The sequence below is a fragment of the Micropterus dolomieu genome, linkage group LG07 (assembly GCF_021292245.1).
Source record: "Micropterus dolomieu isolate WLL.071019.BEF.003 ecotype Adirondacks linkage group LG07, ASM2129224v1, whole genome shotgun sequence".
Taxonomy (NCBI): domain Eukaryota; kingdom Metazoa; phylum Chordata; class Actinopteri; order Centrarchiformes; family Centrarchidae; genus Micropterus; species Micropterus dolomieu.
In genome coordinates, this window is record NC_060156.1 from 14,310,934 (window position 1) to 14,328,449 (window position 17,516).

At 39.9% G+C, this 17,516-nt stretch overlaps 1 protein-coding gene across 1 annotated transcript in view; it reads right to left on the reverse strand.

The window, feature by feature from the left end:
* The window catches only part of pde11a (phosphodiesterase 11a), a 37,697-nt gene extending 21,865 nt beyond the window's left edge, over positions 1 to 15,832 (reverse strand). Inside the window, exons 1-7 of the mRNA XM_046054200.1 lie at positions 15,044 to 15,832; positions 14,178 to 14,336; positions 6,902 to 6,991; positions 6,176 to 6,316; positions 5,946 to 6,010; positions 4,279 to 4,411; positions 3,069 to 3,144 (exon numbers count right to left, since the gene is read on the reverse strand). Coding sequence (XP_045910156.1) covers positions 3,069 to 3,144; positions 4,279 to 4,411; positions 5,946 to 6,010; positions 6,176 to 6,316; positions 6,902 to 6,991; positions 14,178 to 14,336; positions 15,044 to 15,832 — 1,453 coding nt within the window. The remainder of the gene's footprint in view (positions 1 to 3,068; positions 3,145 to 4,278; positions 4,412 to 5,945; positions 6,011 to 6,175; positions 6,317 to 6,901; positions 6,992 to 14,177; positions 14,337 to 15,043) is intronic.
* Positions 15,833 to 17,516: the final 1,684 nt, after the last annotated feature.

A 17,516-nucleotide genomic window follows, 5' to 3' on the forward strand; every position in this document is an offset into this window, starting at 1 on the left:
TCTTCTTACCTACAAAGCTCTTAATGGTCAGGCACCATCTTATCTTAAAGAGCTCATAGTACCTTACTACCCCACCAGAGCACTGCGCTCCCAGAATGCAGGGTTACTTGTGGTTCCTAGAGTCTCCAAAAGTAGACTAGGAGCCAGAGCGTTCAGCTATCAAGCTCCTCTCCTGTGGAACCAGGTTCCAGTTTGGGTTCAGGAGGCAGACACCATCTCCACATTTAAGAGTAGGCTTAAGACTTTCCTCTTTGATAAAGCTTATAGTTAGGGCTGGCTCAGGTGAGTCCTGAACCATCCCTTAGTTATGCTGCTATAGGCCTAGACTGCCGGGGGATTTCCCATGATGCACTGAGCTCCTCTCTCCTCTACTTTCTCTCCCTCTGTATGCAACCTCATACCATTATTGCATGTTACTAACACAACTTCTCCCCTTTCTGGCAGTCTTGTGCTTTCTCGTCTCTCTCCTCTCTCCTATCACTTCCTGCAGGTTTTCTGTGCTCTGGAGCTGTGGAGTCTGGATCTGTGGTTGCGGGTCACCTGCTGCCCCCGTGTTCCTGCTCGACACCCTCTGCTGCAACGACTATTGTTGCTAGTCTTATTGTTATTATTGTTATTATAATCATTAGCATTACGATTGTTACCATTAACACTATATTATAAATATCTGTACCATTTTTCATTTAGTCTATAGCAACATCACCTTCACTATCTGTACCTCTGTGTGTATATTGTGTAGGCTGCCTCCCTCCCCTCTCTCTCTCCTTACATCCCTCTCTTTTTTTCTCTATTCCTCTCCTGCTCTCTCTCTCTCTCTCCCCCTCTCTCTCTCTCTCACCCCAACCGGTCGAGGCAGATGGCCGCCCACCCTGAGCCATGGTTCTGCTCGAGGTTTCTGCCTCTTAAAAGGAAGTTTTTCCTTGCCTCTGTCGCCTAGTGCTTGCTCTTGGTGGGAACTGTTGGGCTTCTGTAAATATCATCACAGAGTACGGTCTAGACCTGCTCTTTTATGAAAAGCGCTGTGAGATAACTGTTGTTGTGATTTGGCGCTATATAAATAAAATTGAATTGAATTGAATTGAAGTAACAGTATTCTATCTACCTTGGCAGGTGATGCTGCAATGCTGATGAAACATATCACTGTCAGGGAGATCTCTCTGTATTTACAGTATACCGTGTCTGTGGTGACATTCCCGCACTGGCGACCCAGTAGTGATGTGTTAATGCCAACCAGCAATGATTGGTTTGCCGGAGCTGAAGGTGGGAGCAACGTGGCGACCGCAGCAACTCATTATGGCAGAGCTTATACGTCAAAACCATGTCAACAAAGCGTGTAATTACTCTCACTGTCAGAAGGGGGAGACAAAAGTTCTGCACTCCAGGTTTAATGTATCCTTTGCTTGAGAATTTCATCTCCTGCTGCGTTGTTTAGATAATGTTTTTTTCACTCTAGATCCTCAGGTGCCACCCACACACACTGAATTTTTCTCTCTCCCCTCACTCTTTCTGTTTTTCTTCCTTTTCCCTCTCCCCTCACTTACAAATGCACTTACACCTACGCAAAAAAAACCCAAAAAAACAAACATCACACACACACACACACACACAGATACACACAGTCTTAACCAACCATCTGCGGCGGATATGCTGATCACTTTGCACTCAAATAAAACTAATGACTTCCTGCGTCAGATCTCAATGGACCAAGTGGAGCTGGTATCATCGCTCCTCCCTGCCTGCAATATCCAGCTCCAAAACCAGATGAGAGATCAATGATTTATCAGAGTGTCAGTGTGGTGTTGGCCTGGGGGCTGATTCACAAACACAAAGCACACAGCTAGAAGAAGGGAACTCCACCTCCAAGTGTGGAGTGATGGCGCAGCATGGATCTAATCACCCACATGAAGCCTCAGCTGAACACATGCTCAAGCTCCCCTCATACCTATTGTCTACTATGCAGCAAAAATGGGGAGGGGGGGCTACATTATGACTGCATGCGAGTGCCATATGATTTTATTGCTGAATATGTTCCTGCATCATAGTTACGCTATGTGGCCAAAGGTATGTGGACATCCTTTTCTTTTGGTTAGAGGCAGTTTTTTAAGCTAGTCCCATTAGTTCCAATGAAGGTGGCTCTTAATGCTACATCATACAATGATATATTAGGTCATCATGAGCTTCCAACTTAGTAGCAACAGTTAGGGGAAGGTACTGTTATTTCACTAAGAACAGTCCATAAAGAATGTGTTTCCTCAGTTTGGTGTGGAAGAACTTGACTGACCTGCACATAGACTGACCTCGACATCCAATACCTCTGGGAAGAACTGGGGTGCCAACTGCAAGCCAGGCCTTATCGCCCAACCACTCTTTGCTCTTGTGGCTGAATGGGATCAAATCCCTGCAGCCAGGTTCCCAAATCTTGTGGGAAGCCATCCCCGAAGGGCAGAGACTGATATATAGCATATTAATGTCCATGTTTTTTAAATTAGATAATGACATGGGTATAATGGTCAGGTATCCACATAGTTTTGGCCATATAGTGTATTACACTACTCTGACTTTAACACCCTTGTATATGCAACATTAAAAAGTGACACATCAAATAAGTTTAAAGTGGTCATATTATGCTCATTTTCAGGTTCATAATTTTATTTAGGGGTTGTACCAGAATAGGTTTACATGGTTTGATTTTCAAAAACACCATATTTGCTGTCAGACTGCACATTGCTGTGGCACCTCTTTTCACCCTGTGTGTTGAACGCTCCATTTTAGATACTGAGTGAGGCATCTCACTTCTATAAGATCTCTGTTGGGAGTTGCACATATGCAGTACCTAGGACTACTAGACAATCAGAAGCAGAGTTGGGCAGGTCCTGACAAGCAAGGTAGTGTGATCCAAAACAAATTCACTTGAGCTGTGTATGACACAACACGAACCAGCTTCGCAAAATAGATTGGAAGTGGTAAGTTTAAAAAAATAGATATATTACACATTAAAGGAGAGGGAAAAGCCAAAAAGCATAATATGACCTCTTTAAGAGAAGAGGAAGCTCCATTTGGTAACTTACCTATGATTTGGTGGTTGCTGTTCCATATGGGAACACAAAGTACGGAGCGGATGTGGAAGTCTGAGAACTGGTCTGCCTGAAAAGAGTGGGAGTGTATAGTATAAAATGAGGACTACCATCCATCTGCATTAATTGGCAAATTAATCAGTTACAAAAATAATATTCAGTTGCAGCCCTCCTTGTTTACTTGTTCTTAAAGCTGCTATTTTAATATTTAAATCATAATTTTGGTCAGTTTAAACTGTATTTTATTTAGAAACTATCTGCTTTGTATTACCAAAGCATTAAGCTACAAAGATAGGAGCTGTGAGATGCAGTGTACAGTAAGAAATTTAAAGGCCCTTTAAAAGCTAGACGCAGCAAGTTGCAGCCTCTATTCGTTTATACGTTTATGTCACTGCTGTTTAAAGTTGACCATGTCAACTTTTGCTGCTTGCAGCCGGTTGCAGAGCGGACTGCTGTGCTAGCCGCTGTGGGATTCTGTTTAGATCAATGCAGCATCAGCACACACCGCTGCGGTTTCCGCTTTCTGGTTTGAAAGGGTCTTTATCATACAGAGATCAATTAACAGCTGACAAAAAGGAAAATGTGTAGTATGTAATTTCTCACCATGTGCAAATAAAACAAGATTTAATGCTCGTTATAATAAAAGTACAAAGTCAAAGGCAACTGGACTTTATGTTTGGTCTTGAAGAAATTTCCAATAGGCTTTTTCGGTCCTACTGACTCTTAGCCATTTAAATCTGAGTGTATCTTCACACCTCGGCAGCAGATGCATATTCATGACTAAAATGCATGTGCACACACAGAAATATTCATATGCATTCTTTTCATCAAGATTTATAAAGCAGCTTGTTTTATACATCTCAGTCAAGGTGGAACTGAACGCACGTGCACAAGTAACAAGTAAGTTAAGTAGAAATGAATGTAGAAACAGCCTTAAACATCCGTTTGCATATCAGTATGTTCATATGATACATCCTGCCCCTGGATGAATCATGTGTGAGCATTAAGGTCACACGACAATCAAGTGAGAGATCAGAGTCCAGTTCATTAAGGTGTAAATGGTTTTGAAACCATGTTGGGAGAGCAACATAACTGATAAACAGCTCAAGGATGGATGTTACCGTTTGACATGGTCTCCTACATTTCTGTTTCAAACCATCTGTCTGTCTATGCATACTTGCCGCGTATGTTGCTGTGTGTTTACCTCAGCATCAAAGCGAGGATCCTGATAGGCATCACTAATGTTCACGGGTAGTCCTGTGGATGCTACTAGCTCTGCAATACTGTTGTTGATGAGCCAGTCGGAGTAAGACGATTTCTCCATACTGTCTTTGAAACTAGGGTCAGAAAATAAAAGGGGGGAGATGTGAAAAGGAACAGAGCGGAAGAAACACTACTGGAACTCACACACACTCCTTTAGCTGATAACTTTGTTATCATGAAAATATATTTTTTTTAGACTTTTTTATTGTATTCAAGTAAAAAAGATTTTATTCTCTTCTCGCAAAAAGGCCATTTTATTTCTCCTTGTGGACGCTCTTTTAAGTTGACTTGCATTTAATAAACTTCTCATACAGTATATATTCTGCTGCAGCTTATGAAGTAATGAAAAGTTAATTGTGTGATTGTCTTCCTCATTGCCAAACGCCCCCACACTCTGCCATAGAAACACCTGCATCCCTGCACCCATTCACATTAATTGCAGTTGGCTCTCACTGACTTTTTACCTTCACACATAACAAGGTAAATGTTTAGTGTGGCTCATTTTGTCGAGACACTGATGTCAGATCTTTTAGATCCCTTTGATATAGTGATACAGCTGTGTGTGGATGTGAAACCCACAGTGCGGCAGGGAATAAACCTTATGGATGTGATGGCAAGATGCCTTACCTCCTTTATGTTTCTTGCTCTCTTTGTCTTTTCATTCTCTCTTTCCTGTCTCATGTCTGTCATTTAGCTGCCACGGACAAACTAGCAGCACTCGCTCAACATTATCCTCCCCATGGGGGCGGCTGGGGATTGTAAGGCACATTAGAAATCCTACAGTACGCTCGCCTTTTGACACCAAATTTATTCACTTAATTACACACATAAATCTTGCACAGCAGCCCTTGTTATTCAGATGTAATCCTTTAGGAAAAATAGTGTCATCACAGAGATACTATACTTTTGTCATTTCAACTTGCAGTTCAGTTACTTGAAACCACAAACTTTATTGTTTATGTGACACTGAAAGTACAGTTTTGTGCCTTTTCTCAGAAAGAAATATTGAGACAGCTCAGTAGGGAGTGTGTTTAGTAAGAAAGACTAAATTGGCCAGTCAAACAGATTGACATTCCTTTCATTACTACTAATTTCTTATTATCGGTATTTTTTGTGGTTTTTTTACATTTCTGTTGCAGTTATCACTACTGCCTTGTAGTGACCATATCAGTTATGGCAAGTGCAGGACTTGGGGGATAATTTGTCTTCTTTTCAGCATTGATGTTCATCCATAAACATCCCACACAATATTAAGCCTCGCTTTCTCCAGTCAGCCATGGCTAGCAGTGGAGAGAAGCAGCAAAACCCAATTAAGTAGGGCTCCTACAATATGCCTTCTATTCAGAATCAGCATATTACTCCCACAGCACTACAGAATATTCACTTTTTATACTTCCCTTATTTTTTGTCCTTGATGGAAGCTTTACAGATTCAAATGATGCTCTGTGCAGAATTTACAGATGCCGTGGTGCCAAAGGCAAGCAAAGGTGGAGATACAACTGTTTAGTACGAAGCTTACTGGTGGGAAAACGGAAGGCAAAGCTTTGTTTTTCATCAGGCCAGATATTATTGAGGATCAGAGTAGATTTTAACACTGAACATACAAACCTGCTTTCAGTGTCTGCACTACACTTAGGGGACAATAGCTCAAATGACTTGGTAAACTTCACCACCTGAAAGATATGAAAGGGAAGAAATCTCTAAAGCTCTTGGAAAAATTGCACAGAGAGTACACAGTGTTCACTGATAAAAATTGAGGCAGAAAGGAAGAACAGACATACATGTGCACAAATGTACAGACAGATAAACACATACACAGCGGGGGAAAAACACTATACCGGTGACTCAATGTCCTCCAGCAACTGAACAGAGCAGCGCTCGCACTTTAGCAATGTCTGGGCCCGGTGCATGATCTTCCTGACAATCTTCTCCAGGTCAGTCTGCTCTTCAAACAGGTCATTGACGACCTCCAAGAGTGCCTGAACACGAGCAACAGAAAAAGACACCACTGGCATTACTCCCCTATCTGAACTACACGCTGCTGTAAATTCACTAACTAAGAAATCTGTCAACAGGTAATAGTGAAGACCCATTAAATAAAGATGTTTTGCCTCCCTCAGCTATAAGAGCATGATTATTATTATTATCCTTAAACCATAAAGCAACAGGATGTTATAACATGATTTGTTTCCACAGTAAAAGTAAATTAGGCCCTTTATCTAGCAGTGCCAATCCAATTCAATCCACAAGCACATAAAAATCATATGGTGTAAAGGGAACTCTCCTCATTTCTCTCCTCTATTCACTGTGCTCTCATCATGTTCTCTTCCATAACATCTCTTCCCATTCCCTAGGAAATTTAGATCATGGACCTGGATGCTGCACCATCTCCCACTACAGATCCAGAGAAAATGTCCATGCAGGGCTGCATGCAGCGCTGTGATCCCCACTGCAGTGGCAGCAAGTGGGCTGCCGCTGATCAATACTCAGCTTTTATGTCAGAATCAGGGGGGTGGTCCCAGTGATGGGGAGTTTATAATCATGGCTGGCCCTGTGGCCCTTACCCGGCTCCTGTCATACTCCTTCCTTGAGGCGGCGAAGAGTTGAGCATTGGAGATGGCAATACCACAGAAGGGCAGGTACATCTGCAGCACCTGTGGACATATTGACTCACTTATTCATCAAAGACCAGTAGTGCTAGCAGAAGTGTTTTTATGAGTGGGTGCCCAATTTGTCTGTATCTGTATGCACACAAGCAAAGCAATACCCAGTCCTGCGCAGCGGTTTCACGCTAGTCCACAACAGATAGCAGTAACGTGAGCCAACAAAGGCAAAACGCCGCAGGGCACCTTTTATTTTGTAGCCAGGGCCGGCCCGTGGCATAGGCGACATAGATGGTTGCCTAGGGTGCAAAATGTCAGGGTGTGCTGCAAGAGAAAGTTTGTTTGGGACTGTGACCTGGATTTTAGAGTTGCTGAAGTTAATATGTGTGTAGATTTGCGGAGAGATTTCTGCCTGATCACAAGTGTTTTCAGTTAGCTTCGATTTCCACCTGCTCATTCAGGTCTCAGGGAAGGTAGTAAATATTATGAATTCTAATTAAATTATGGCGTTATTCTCGTAATATTACAACATTACGTCTTAACATATCTGAGAACACAAATATGTGGGATGGATTTTGAATCTTGCCTACACTGTCAGGGCCAGCCCTGGTTGTAGCCAAAATTTTATAACTGGTTGTAAAATGAAAGCCATTTGAAAAATAAAGCAAACAAAAAAGTGAGTAATATTTTCATGCAAGAAAAACTTTTTGAATGGGAACAAATAAGAAATGGCCCTTCAATGGCATCATTATTTGCTAGGACAAATAAATCAATTCAACTGACATTTTACCATTGTACTGAACAGTTTGAGTTACTGTGCCTTGTGTTGATAACATAAACTCCTTATTCTACTCATATTTTTTGCACATAAATAATGTGATCACTTGACGTGGCCTAATGACTGTAGTAAATATGTTCCCTAAAATCGAATCAACGTCTTACTAGTTTAGAATCAAACTACATTTCTTTCTTCCTGACTGTTGTTGATTCATAATAAACATCAATATGCAAGCACACTCTACAACTGCAACTGCATGCTATTAATACAGCTGTGATATAAATACCGGGGTTGAATTCTATGCGACTACCATTACTACACAATGTAGCCTTATCTGAGAGACACTCAGCCCCTGTAACATGGAATCAATAGAATTTAGGTTGTGTGCTTCCTTACTCTGCCTCTTTGTTTAGTAATCTATCTTTAGCATCTGGCTGCTGTGTAACCAATACAATCAGTACAACAAACCTACTAATATTTACCAGCCTTCAGCGCGACCTGAGGGTAGGGACACTACAACAATACATGAATGGGAAGTTACTCAGCTGTGGCTGCTGATACAGGGATATCTCTTTCACCTTTCAGAAAAGATCATGTATCAGTTACTCATCAGCCACAAATGAACACGTAACGAACAGAATCCGATAGCACTGTGTTGATCACTGAAAAAGCTTATACCTATTCAAAAAATATATTTGATAGTTCACAACCTTGACATAGGGACTCATTTTGGAGAGAAGTCGTGCAGTTGAACATGCAGGAAATTAATAAACTAATATTGGCTATTTGCTTGATATGCTTTAGTAGAATATATAAAATAAGTATCTTTTGGGCTTCTACTGCTGCTCTTACGATTGATTCACGATTTCACATGACAACTTGACAACTCTAATTGCTGGGGTCGTGATAACTATAGAGCTAAAAACGGCTAAAAATCTTAATTTAATGGGCATGTTGACTATAGCAAGCATGAATTGTTTGTACTAAAGACGGACTCCAGTGACAAAGCAGCAAAAGAATGAGGGAACGCATACATACACTGCTGGCGTGTGAAAGCATACATGTTCATATATATAAACCAGATCCTATGGTAAAAGTTTAAACACAAAAAGAGCTTTGTCGCTCTTCAGCTGAATGGATGTGTGTTTCACGTTTTTTTTATTTTTTTGGCGTATTTTGAAGGACCACAATAGCCGCCGTTTGGCTCAATCATTCCTCAATGACTGTAACAACTGATGTACTGAGTTATAGTATTATAGAAGTGTTTTTTTAATCTTCAATCAGTGAACACCATGAATAATAAGAATTATTCTGCCCTGGCATGTTGCATTGAAGCACATATTCTGAAATGAAATCACTAAATTAACAACATTCCTAATCATAATGTGATATGAAATATTACTCTGCCATGCTAATGAGTACATTCACTTTGTGCCCTTTTTGCAGTCATTATACATAATCAAGCGCCTTATGCAGTTGTTTTCAGACATGGAAAACAGATGATGCTGAGTAATAAGCCCATGTAATGCTATTTCAGCTGTCCTATGGAATTCTCTAATAATGATCTTCCTGAGAGGCAGTGGCCATCAATAGCCCCAGCAAGAGCAGATTCATTAGTGAGCAGGACTTTGAGAATCTGGCTATGGATCTGCCTATGGAACAGGCAAACCCAAGAAAAGCACTGCTCCCTCTAATTACATTCTGTCAGGCAGGCCATTATACAAGGTTGCAGTACAAACAAGACATTTTTGCCTAAAGACCTGTGGAGTGACCAGTAAAGAGTGCTTTAATAAAGAAACTAACTGGCTTCCTTTCCCACAACTGGAATTTCATATGAGGCAAGCCCAGGGAAATTAACATAGCCCACACCTTCTTTCTCCACTAACCACGTGAATAACAACTGCTAGTTGATTTAAACGGCTGTGCTCACTTTGCATGTGTGGTAAGGTGAAGCCAGTGTTGTTTTGCCAAGAAAGGAATAAAAATTAAGCTCTCCATGTCCTCTGATCTCATATGGGACTCCTAGCTTGTGTCAGCAAAGCACATAGCAGTTTTGCAAATACACTTAGCAATGATATCTTCTTTTGAAGGTGACATCAAATATTTATGCAACAGGAATCTACTGTACACCTCAACAAATTTTACAGTAAAGCAAGTCACTGTTGTATATCATTTTTATCTGTATAAATAGTCAAATGAATGCCATACAATAAAAGACACTTCACAGATAAGGTGAAAATGAAGGATTGTGTTTCATCCCTTTAGATTTACAAATCAAAATTTCATACAACTAAATGTAGCATTTAATATATACTAGATAGGATAAGAAAGATACCAAGAAAAGTCACAACGACTAAGTAACGATGTTTATTATTGTTTATTATTTATTGATAGATATTTTCTTGTGGCCAATATAAATGCATGAAACTTAATTACACCGGATTTATGAAACTACAGACCCTTTTGAGGTTTTCTTGTACTTTGTAAACAAATTCTGACAAAACCTAAAATATATAAATAATAAATAAATATATCCTGTCTTTCAAAAGATGAACAGGAGAGAGCATAAAAATAAAGACTGACGTTTTGTATTTCATGTCAATAATTTACAACAAAATCTTCCAATTCAGGACAATCTAAGTAGATATAGCTGTGACAACTGCAGTTTTTGAATTTGAAGAGCATAATGTCACAAAGCAGCTTTGTAATCAATGAGGGTAACTTTGTAGCTCAGTCATAAATTTGAGACGCTAAATCTGTTGTGTCATCTATGACCAAAACAGAACAGTTTTCTGAAGGGCGGCACTTGTTAAAAGCAATGTCTCCATTAAACAGCGACAATGGGCTCTGCATAGTTCCTAATAGCATATACAATGTCAAATAATACTTTCACTTTAAAAGCACACAGATTAAGCATTTGATTTGGAAGAACTACAACTGAACAACTGAAAGTGCATAGTTAGTAATGCTTAGACAGGTCAGGCTGAGACAAAGGCAAGGACTAAACTCAGTTCTTCTTCCAAGAACAATGCCACCATCAAACCCGCTTTTGATTGAATTGAAAGTTGAACCAGGGTGTTAACTTAGTTTTGTACACTACACAGCTGGTATCAGAGTGTTTAAGTGTAGTGTTTTTAATTACTTAGTAGTAGTCTTTAATAGTTTGTTCCTTTGTGTAACAAAATCAGTGAAGGTCAGTGGTGGTGAGCTACATAGGTATAAATTACTGTGATTTTAGTCTTCACTTAAAACTAGAAGTTCTGTGCTTCATAAAAACACCCTGATTACACCCTGGTACACATTTTATCTGTTGAACACACACATGTCCTTAATTATCCATGCTATCCTATAGGCAATAAAGCCAACCCATAATCATTATCAGTATGTGTTCTTGTTTTGAGTTGTCTCAGATATCGGTTTGTTGCAGTAGGAGTGAATCTCCTACTTTGGCATCACCCACGGGACAGTTTTTGGACCTTTTCTTTTTTCAATTTGAAGCAAAATGTTCTCTCTCTCTCTCTCTTGTAAATACAAAATGGTGTGAGCATTGTGCCAAGTTGGAAAAAACTACAGTTACAATGCTTACAGGATAACAAGCAACAAATCAATGTTGAAGTTGAAGACTCAATACCCAGCCCTTAATCACTCCATCATCCCCTCTATCTTTTCCATTTTATTTTTACTCACATATTAAAAAATACCTAATATTACAAATGCCGTTGTCATTACTTTTTCATTTTCTCTTGATTTCAGTGGAGTTGGGTGACAATTTGCTGTTACGGAAAGAACTTTGTAAAGAATCAGTTTGGTATGATACACTGCATAAATTAAATGAAACCTTCTTCTCTCTTCTTTAGCTGTAGATTTAGATTGGGTAATTGTGTGAAAGTAGTTATTATAATATTGCGTCAAGCCAATTTGACAGGGAGTTTGGCAGCCAGAGGGAAGCACAGCGGTGAGGGGAGAATGCTATTTGACAATCCACTCACACAGATGTTAAACTGTATTGGCAAATGAAACCTACATGGGGGAACTTGCATCTTATTACAGAAAGTTCATGAAAATCTCTACCTGAATAATACATTTTATGTTAAATGTATTAAATATATTAAAAGATTCGCAAAGTGAATGAAAAGCTAAATCAAGATAATAACACAAGATACAAAGACAGCAGGAAGAGGTCAGCTTATACACTTAAATTAAGTCAATAGCTATATTCCTCTACAGAAGATAATGAGACAATGCAATTATATGTGGGTTGAACCATTATCCAAACTCCCCAAAGGACTCCAATCCTGCAGGGTAGCAACATAACACAATTAAAGCAGTGTGGAATTTAAAACCAGCCATTTAGTGGGTTAAAATATCCCATAAGTTTCAGTATATAGAGAACGACATTTGTTTTAATAAAGGTACACAAAAGTCTGACATCTGCTATTGCAGTATCATTTAATTCTTTGAAAAGTGTGATAGGTTTTCTTATTACACTGTGTTCCATAAAACCAGAGCTGCAGCTGTGCTGTGCAGGGAGCTTACTGTGTTCTCTGCTGCTAGCATTGCATTTCATTACTAATTCAGCTGTAGCCATCCCAAGCATTAGTGTGATGTTAATTCAATGTGAAACGTATTAAAAACATGGGAAAGAAAAAATGAGTCCTAATCTGCATCTGTTGAACAATGGATAGAGTCTAGCTTCACATACAACATAAATAACAAAAACTAGCATCATTTGCTGCAGTGAAATCTAAGTCAAAAACAAAAACACAAGCTTGTTGAAAACAAGTTAGCGTTATCGGCTTGTCACCGCCTTTCTGAGACATCTATTCAAGTGAGCCGATGATCTAAACACGTGCTCCTCATGCCTCTCTGATGGTAAGTCAAATAAACAATCATTCAGAAACAGAAGACTGACTGGATCAGTGCGAGATGTAACACCCCCACCTGCTGCTTTGTCATATTATAGTTGTATATTATATTAGTTCACTAACATCTGTGTCTTTGTGTTTGAACTGCCAACTTGACTGATTTGTTTACAGACTGAGTTGATTCACAAAGGGGTAAAATAATAAATATTAGTTATCCATGAGCATGCATCAGTCCCTGTGGACAAATCAAAGCAACTTCTTTCCATCCATTTTTGTCCTGCACATACATTCACACCTAGAAGCCAGCTGGGGTCCCTCAAACTCTGCCAAAAGTCCTAGTTTGACAATGTTAACACTTTAGCAACCATTCAAAAATCACACAAATGGTGACACTAAATTAAAGACTGACACTGTCCCACTAAGCACACAAGTAAAGCACTAACCAGTTAAGAGATTCTGGTGGCATTACAACAGGGTCCTGGCCTTTGGAAGATATACTGCCTTAGAGAAGTTTGATGATGCTGAGCAACAAGCTATGACCTGGCTATACAACAAGTCAGACTGAGCTGGGCTGATTCAAAAATTAAAATTAAAATTAAAATTAAAAACAACCAAAGGACAATGCACCTGACAAAGCTCAGATTCCACATCTCAAATATGTTATAGTAATTCAAATAATGAAGTAAAAACAAAATGGCTACAGAGTCTGAATATCAGGCCAAAAAAAGGTTCCTCTAACTGACCAATCAATGAATGGAATATTTCATAGCATGTTCGATGCTTGCAGGTGACAATAAGACAAACAAAATCCAAAATGTGAGAAAATAAACTTTTTTACATCAGAGAAATCCATCCTGTTTTTAATATATCTGCTTTTGCAAACGTGAGTATGACAGCATTGACAGCAATGAAAAATGACATCACTACAGCCCTCCTATGCTTGTGTACCACTAACACCACATAACAGTATTTGTCTACAGAAACACAGAGTAACATCCTTGAAATGAATCACAAATCCACACATGAATCATGACGTCTTTTTACTATTCTTTCCTCTACACTATACTTTATTGTGCTGCAATAATAACTAGACTAAGAGTCTAAAGCCATGCTAGCATCACTGTAAAGCTTTACATGCTAAGGTCTGCATGACAACATGCTCACAATGACAATGTTGACATGCTGCGAGTTAGCAACTAATGTTCACCATGTTCACAATCTTAGTTTAGTGTATTAGTATGCTAACATCTGCAAATTAGATTGACAGGAATTAGTTTTGCAGGTTCATTAAACAAAATATTGAACAACTTGAAATTTTGACCTGATGATGGCGCAAAAGGAAAAGTCAGTGTATAACCAGATGTATTACAGTATTTTTAAACCAGTTGTGAAAACTAATGTTCAAATTTCAGCTGTCTGACATTTTTCCTTGTCAAGCCAGTCAGAGGACCACCAATGTGACCATGACCACCTGCCCCAAATATTATTTTCCTCTGTTTTGTGCTTGGAAAAGTTGTTTGATTCAGACACCCCAATGAAACAAACAAACAAAAACACCCAGTTTTTATACTCACAACTATAATAATGAAATTACCTTTTCATCATCTTCAGTGAAGAGATCGCCACTTGAGGACTTGTTGATGGCCTGAGCAACTCCAATGATCTCTCCGTCACTGTTGCGAATGGGCATGCACAAGAGTGACTTGGTTTTGTACCCTGTCAGTTTGTCAATTTCATCACTGAACCGACGATCCTGCAACCCAGGGGACAGTACAAAATAAAGACACAATGTAAGCACTTCTTTCCCTTTTTACTTTCAGGTGACAGGTGCAGTAAAATGTACAACTCAGCAGGACTCCATGTCTTACAAGCACAAAAGGTCTATAATGACGGCAATGTTATAGACAACTGCTTAATTTCCGAATTGCTCAGTAAAATTAAAACTGGACTTTTGTCTGACTTGAAGAAGTGGTGCTCAGATCAGATGGCCACTGTATTTGTACATTAAAGCAATGTAACTGTTCATTTCTATTACTCATTTCTAATGTAAATGTTTGGACAACCAAGAAGAAACCTGCTTAAACTTTTGAATTGGGGCTACTGGCATCATTAAGCAATTTGCTGTTCTTGCTGCTTTAATACAGTCTAATATCATCTTATTTTCTTACTTAAAATCAAGGTAAACACAGTGGGACTGCAAAAACATTATTGCCTTATTTTTATTACTCAGTGATGTTTGGTGTGAATCTGTGGTTTGACACATGCTTTGGTTCAGCTGACTGTAGGTGTTGGTTCCCCTGCTCTCAGCTCTGTTACACAGTTTGATTAATGATCAATTAATTGTGTCAGATAAAATGACAGGCTAAAAGAAAACGACACCCCGACACACACACACACACACACTTTTCTGTGACGCATGCAAACGCACACGCGCACGCATGCACAAAGAGGAGCGGGCACCTGATAAGCGTCAGGAATGTTCACTGTCTCTCCGTGTTCAGCCACATATCCAATGATTCCTTTCCCCCACGGCACTTGAACTTCATCTGAATTCATTGAGGGTAAAACTGTGGTACCCGCGTGCACGTCAAAGAATTTGGACACTAGTGTCTTCTTATTGCCCGTTCCCTCCACTAAAAACAAGGAGCACCGGTCTGCATCGACCATAATACAAACAAACACAAGGATTTTGTAGCTCAGACTCGTTAGATCCAGGTCGTTAGATATGTCTTTGACAAGCTCCAGGAAGAACTCTCTTTCATTGTGTTGTTTGAGGTAATATTTAAAATCCACTGCTGTGGACGGGTACTGGGGGATGTTGACTCTGGACTCCAGCAGTGCGCTCAGTATGTGCGCAGTGGTCGGGGGCAGAGAGCTCGCTTTCCTCAGCAGAGCTCTCCTCCTCATGCTCGTCAGGGGCTCCTGGGCCCTGGAATTAACATGTTCGTCGTATGTCCTGTTGACATTAATGGCCTTTGATCTGGCGAAAGTTTTGCGCAGCTCCTTCTGCGAGGCTCTCCTTTGCAGACCATCGCATTTGCTTGCCCAGCTGTCCTTGCACGCGTTGCTCTTCTCCTCTCTCGGCTCGGCGCGAGCTGCAGCCGCCGGACTTTTGCTCGCCTGATGATTCTTGAGCCATTTCTCCACCATGCTATAATTCCCCTTTCTGTTCAGGTAGTCCTCAAATAACTCAGGATGCGAGTCCAGAAAACTTTCCACGTCAGAGAACACCATATTTGGCACTGCCATGTCAGTTCTTCAGATGGCCCTCAGTGAACCAAATCCATGAAGTCCCGCAGAGAAATACCATCTATGATGTTTTTACTGAGAATTAAAGTAGAGAATCATGTGCATACCATAACTTCCTCGATGCATTATGCAGGAAACACTTCGGGGGCTCTGGCTACATATCCAGCTTCCACTCTGTGAAGGATGGAGACTCCCTTTGCGCACCAGCATATTCATTTAAGAACATTAAAGCAAATCTAAGAAAAGCAGCGTGGAAGCAAATTGAGGCTCGCGCAGAGTATCACAGGGATTGGAAATCTCACAGAGAGCCACTACCGAGCATCGCCGTCGTATTGGGTCTTCTTGTGTGCAAATGACGCTGGCTGTGGTTGGCTCGGTCCCGCTGACGCTCGCTTCGTCACATAGACGGGGAGCTCAGGGTTGCTTCAGCAGTCAGCCCTCTGGCCATTTGAACCGGTTGCCCTCCTTAGAGCGACTGATGATGCTGAGGATGATGATAATTAAGGAGAATTCAGCTGTCATCTTCACGCAGAATATACGATGCATAGCCTATTGCAAGCTAGCCTATATTAAGATGTAAAAACGGTGGACTGTCGTGGTGGATGTTTGCCCATTGATGGACATTATTTTCAGCAATGATTCAGTGCTATACTCCAGATTTAACAGGCGCATAAAAGCAACGGTCCCATGTGGGCGATAGATTTTAATTTAATGAAATTATGCTTCAGAAGCTTCAAAAATACCAAATTCCTATGCATTCCCTGACAGGGCTTTGGCGATGGTAGGTTACTGCTGGCTGACAAGAGTTTTCAGTGAAAGAAAATGTGTTTCATAGCATATAGATAGGCCCACTTTGACAATACATCTATTTCACAACCCCCCTAAACTTTGGCAAATGTGGAATCTGCAGTGGTTGGTCTAAACCTTGTTATCATGTAACAACGGCTTTTTGGGGAGCAGAAGGAGGTTGTCAGAAAATCAAATCCCTTTATACATTATTATTAGTGAATTTGTATGCAGATATGTAATATGAACGCTAGAGGGAGCTATACTCCACAATTTGGAGTGGGAATATAGAAATAGCCCAATTATGACGGATATTAGTAGTGGTGCAAGAAGTACTGAAATACTTCACTTAAGCAAATGTAGAATATTATAGTTTAAAAATACATTTCAAGTAAAGGTCCTGAATTCAAATGTTGAATCAAAGGTAAAAGTGCTCAAGTACCCAAAGAAAGGCACCTCTCAAGTGTTACTTTATCAAAGAAAATTATGTGTTTATCAACAACATATGTGTGTAGGAATTTTTTAATGTTGTAGTTCATCAACGTGGAGCCAATTTTAGATACCTTGCATACCACTAAATAAGTAGCACAGTACTGCATCATATCACATAAGAACATCATGTGTTTTTATGAGAAAAGTAACTAGTTGTCAAATAAGTAAAAAGTACAAAAATTACTTCTGAAATGTAGTGTAGTATAAGTATAAAGAAGCATTAAATGAAAATACTCTATATTTAGCTTACACGTGTGTCAAAACTGTTTAGCGCTCGAGTACCGAGTTACATCGCACCACTGGATATAATTTAGCAGTCTTCGCTGTTGTCTCCTATCATAGACATCCCTTGTCTGGTGATTGAAACTGTAACTGGTGTCAACTTTGCCAGATTACTTTGAAAAAG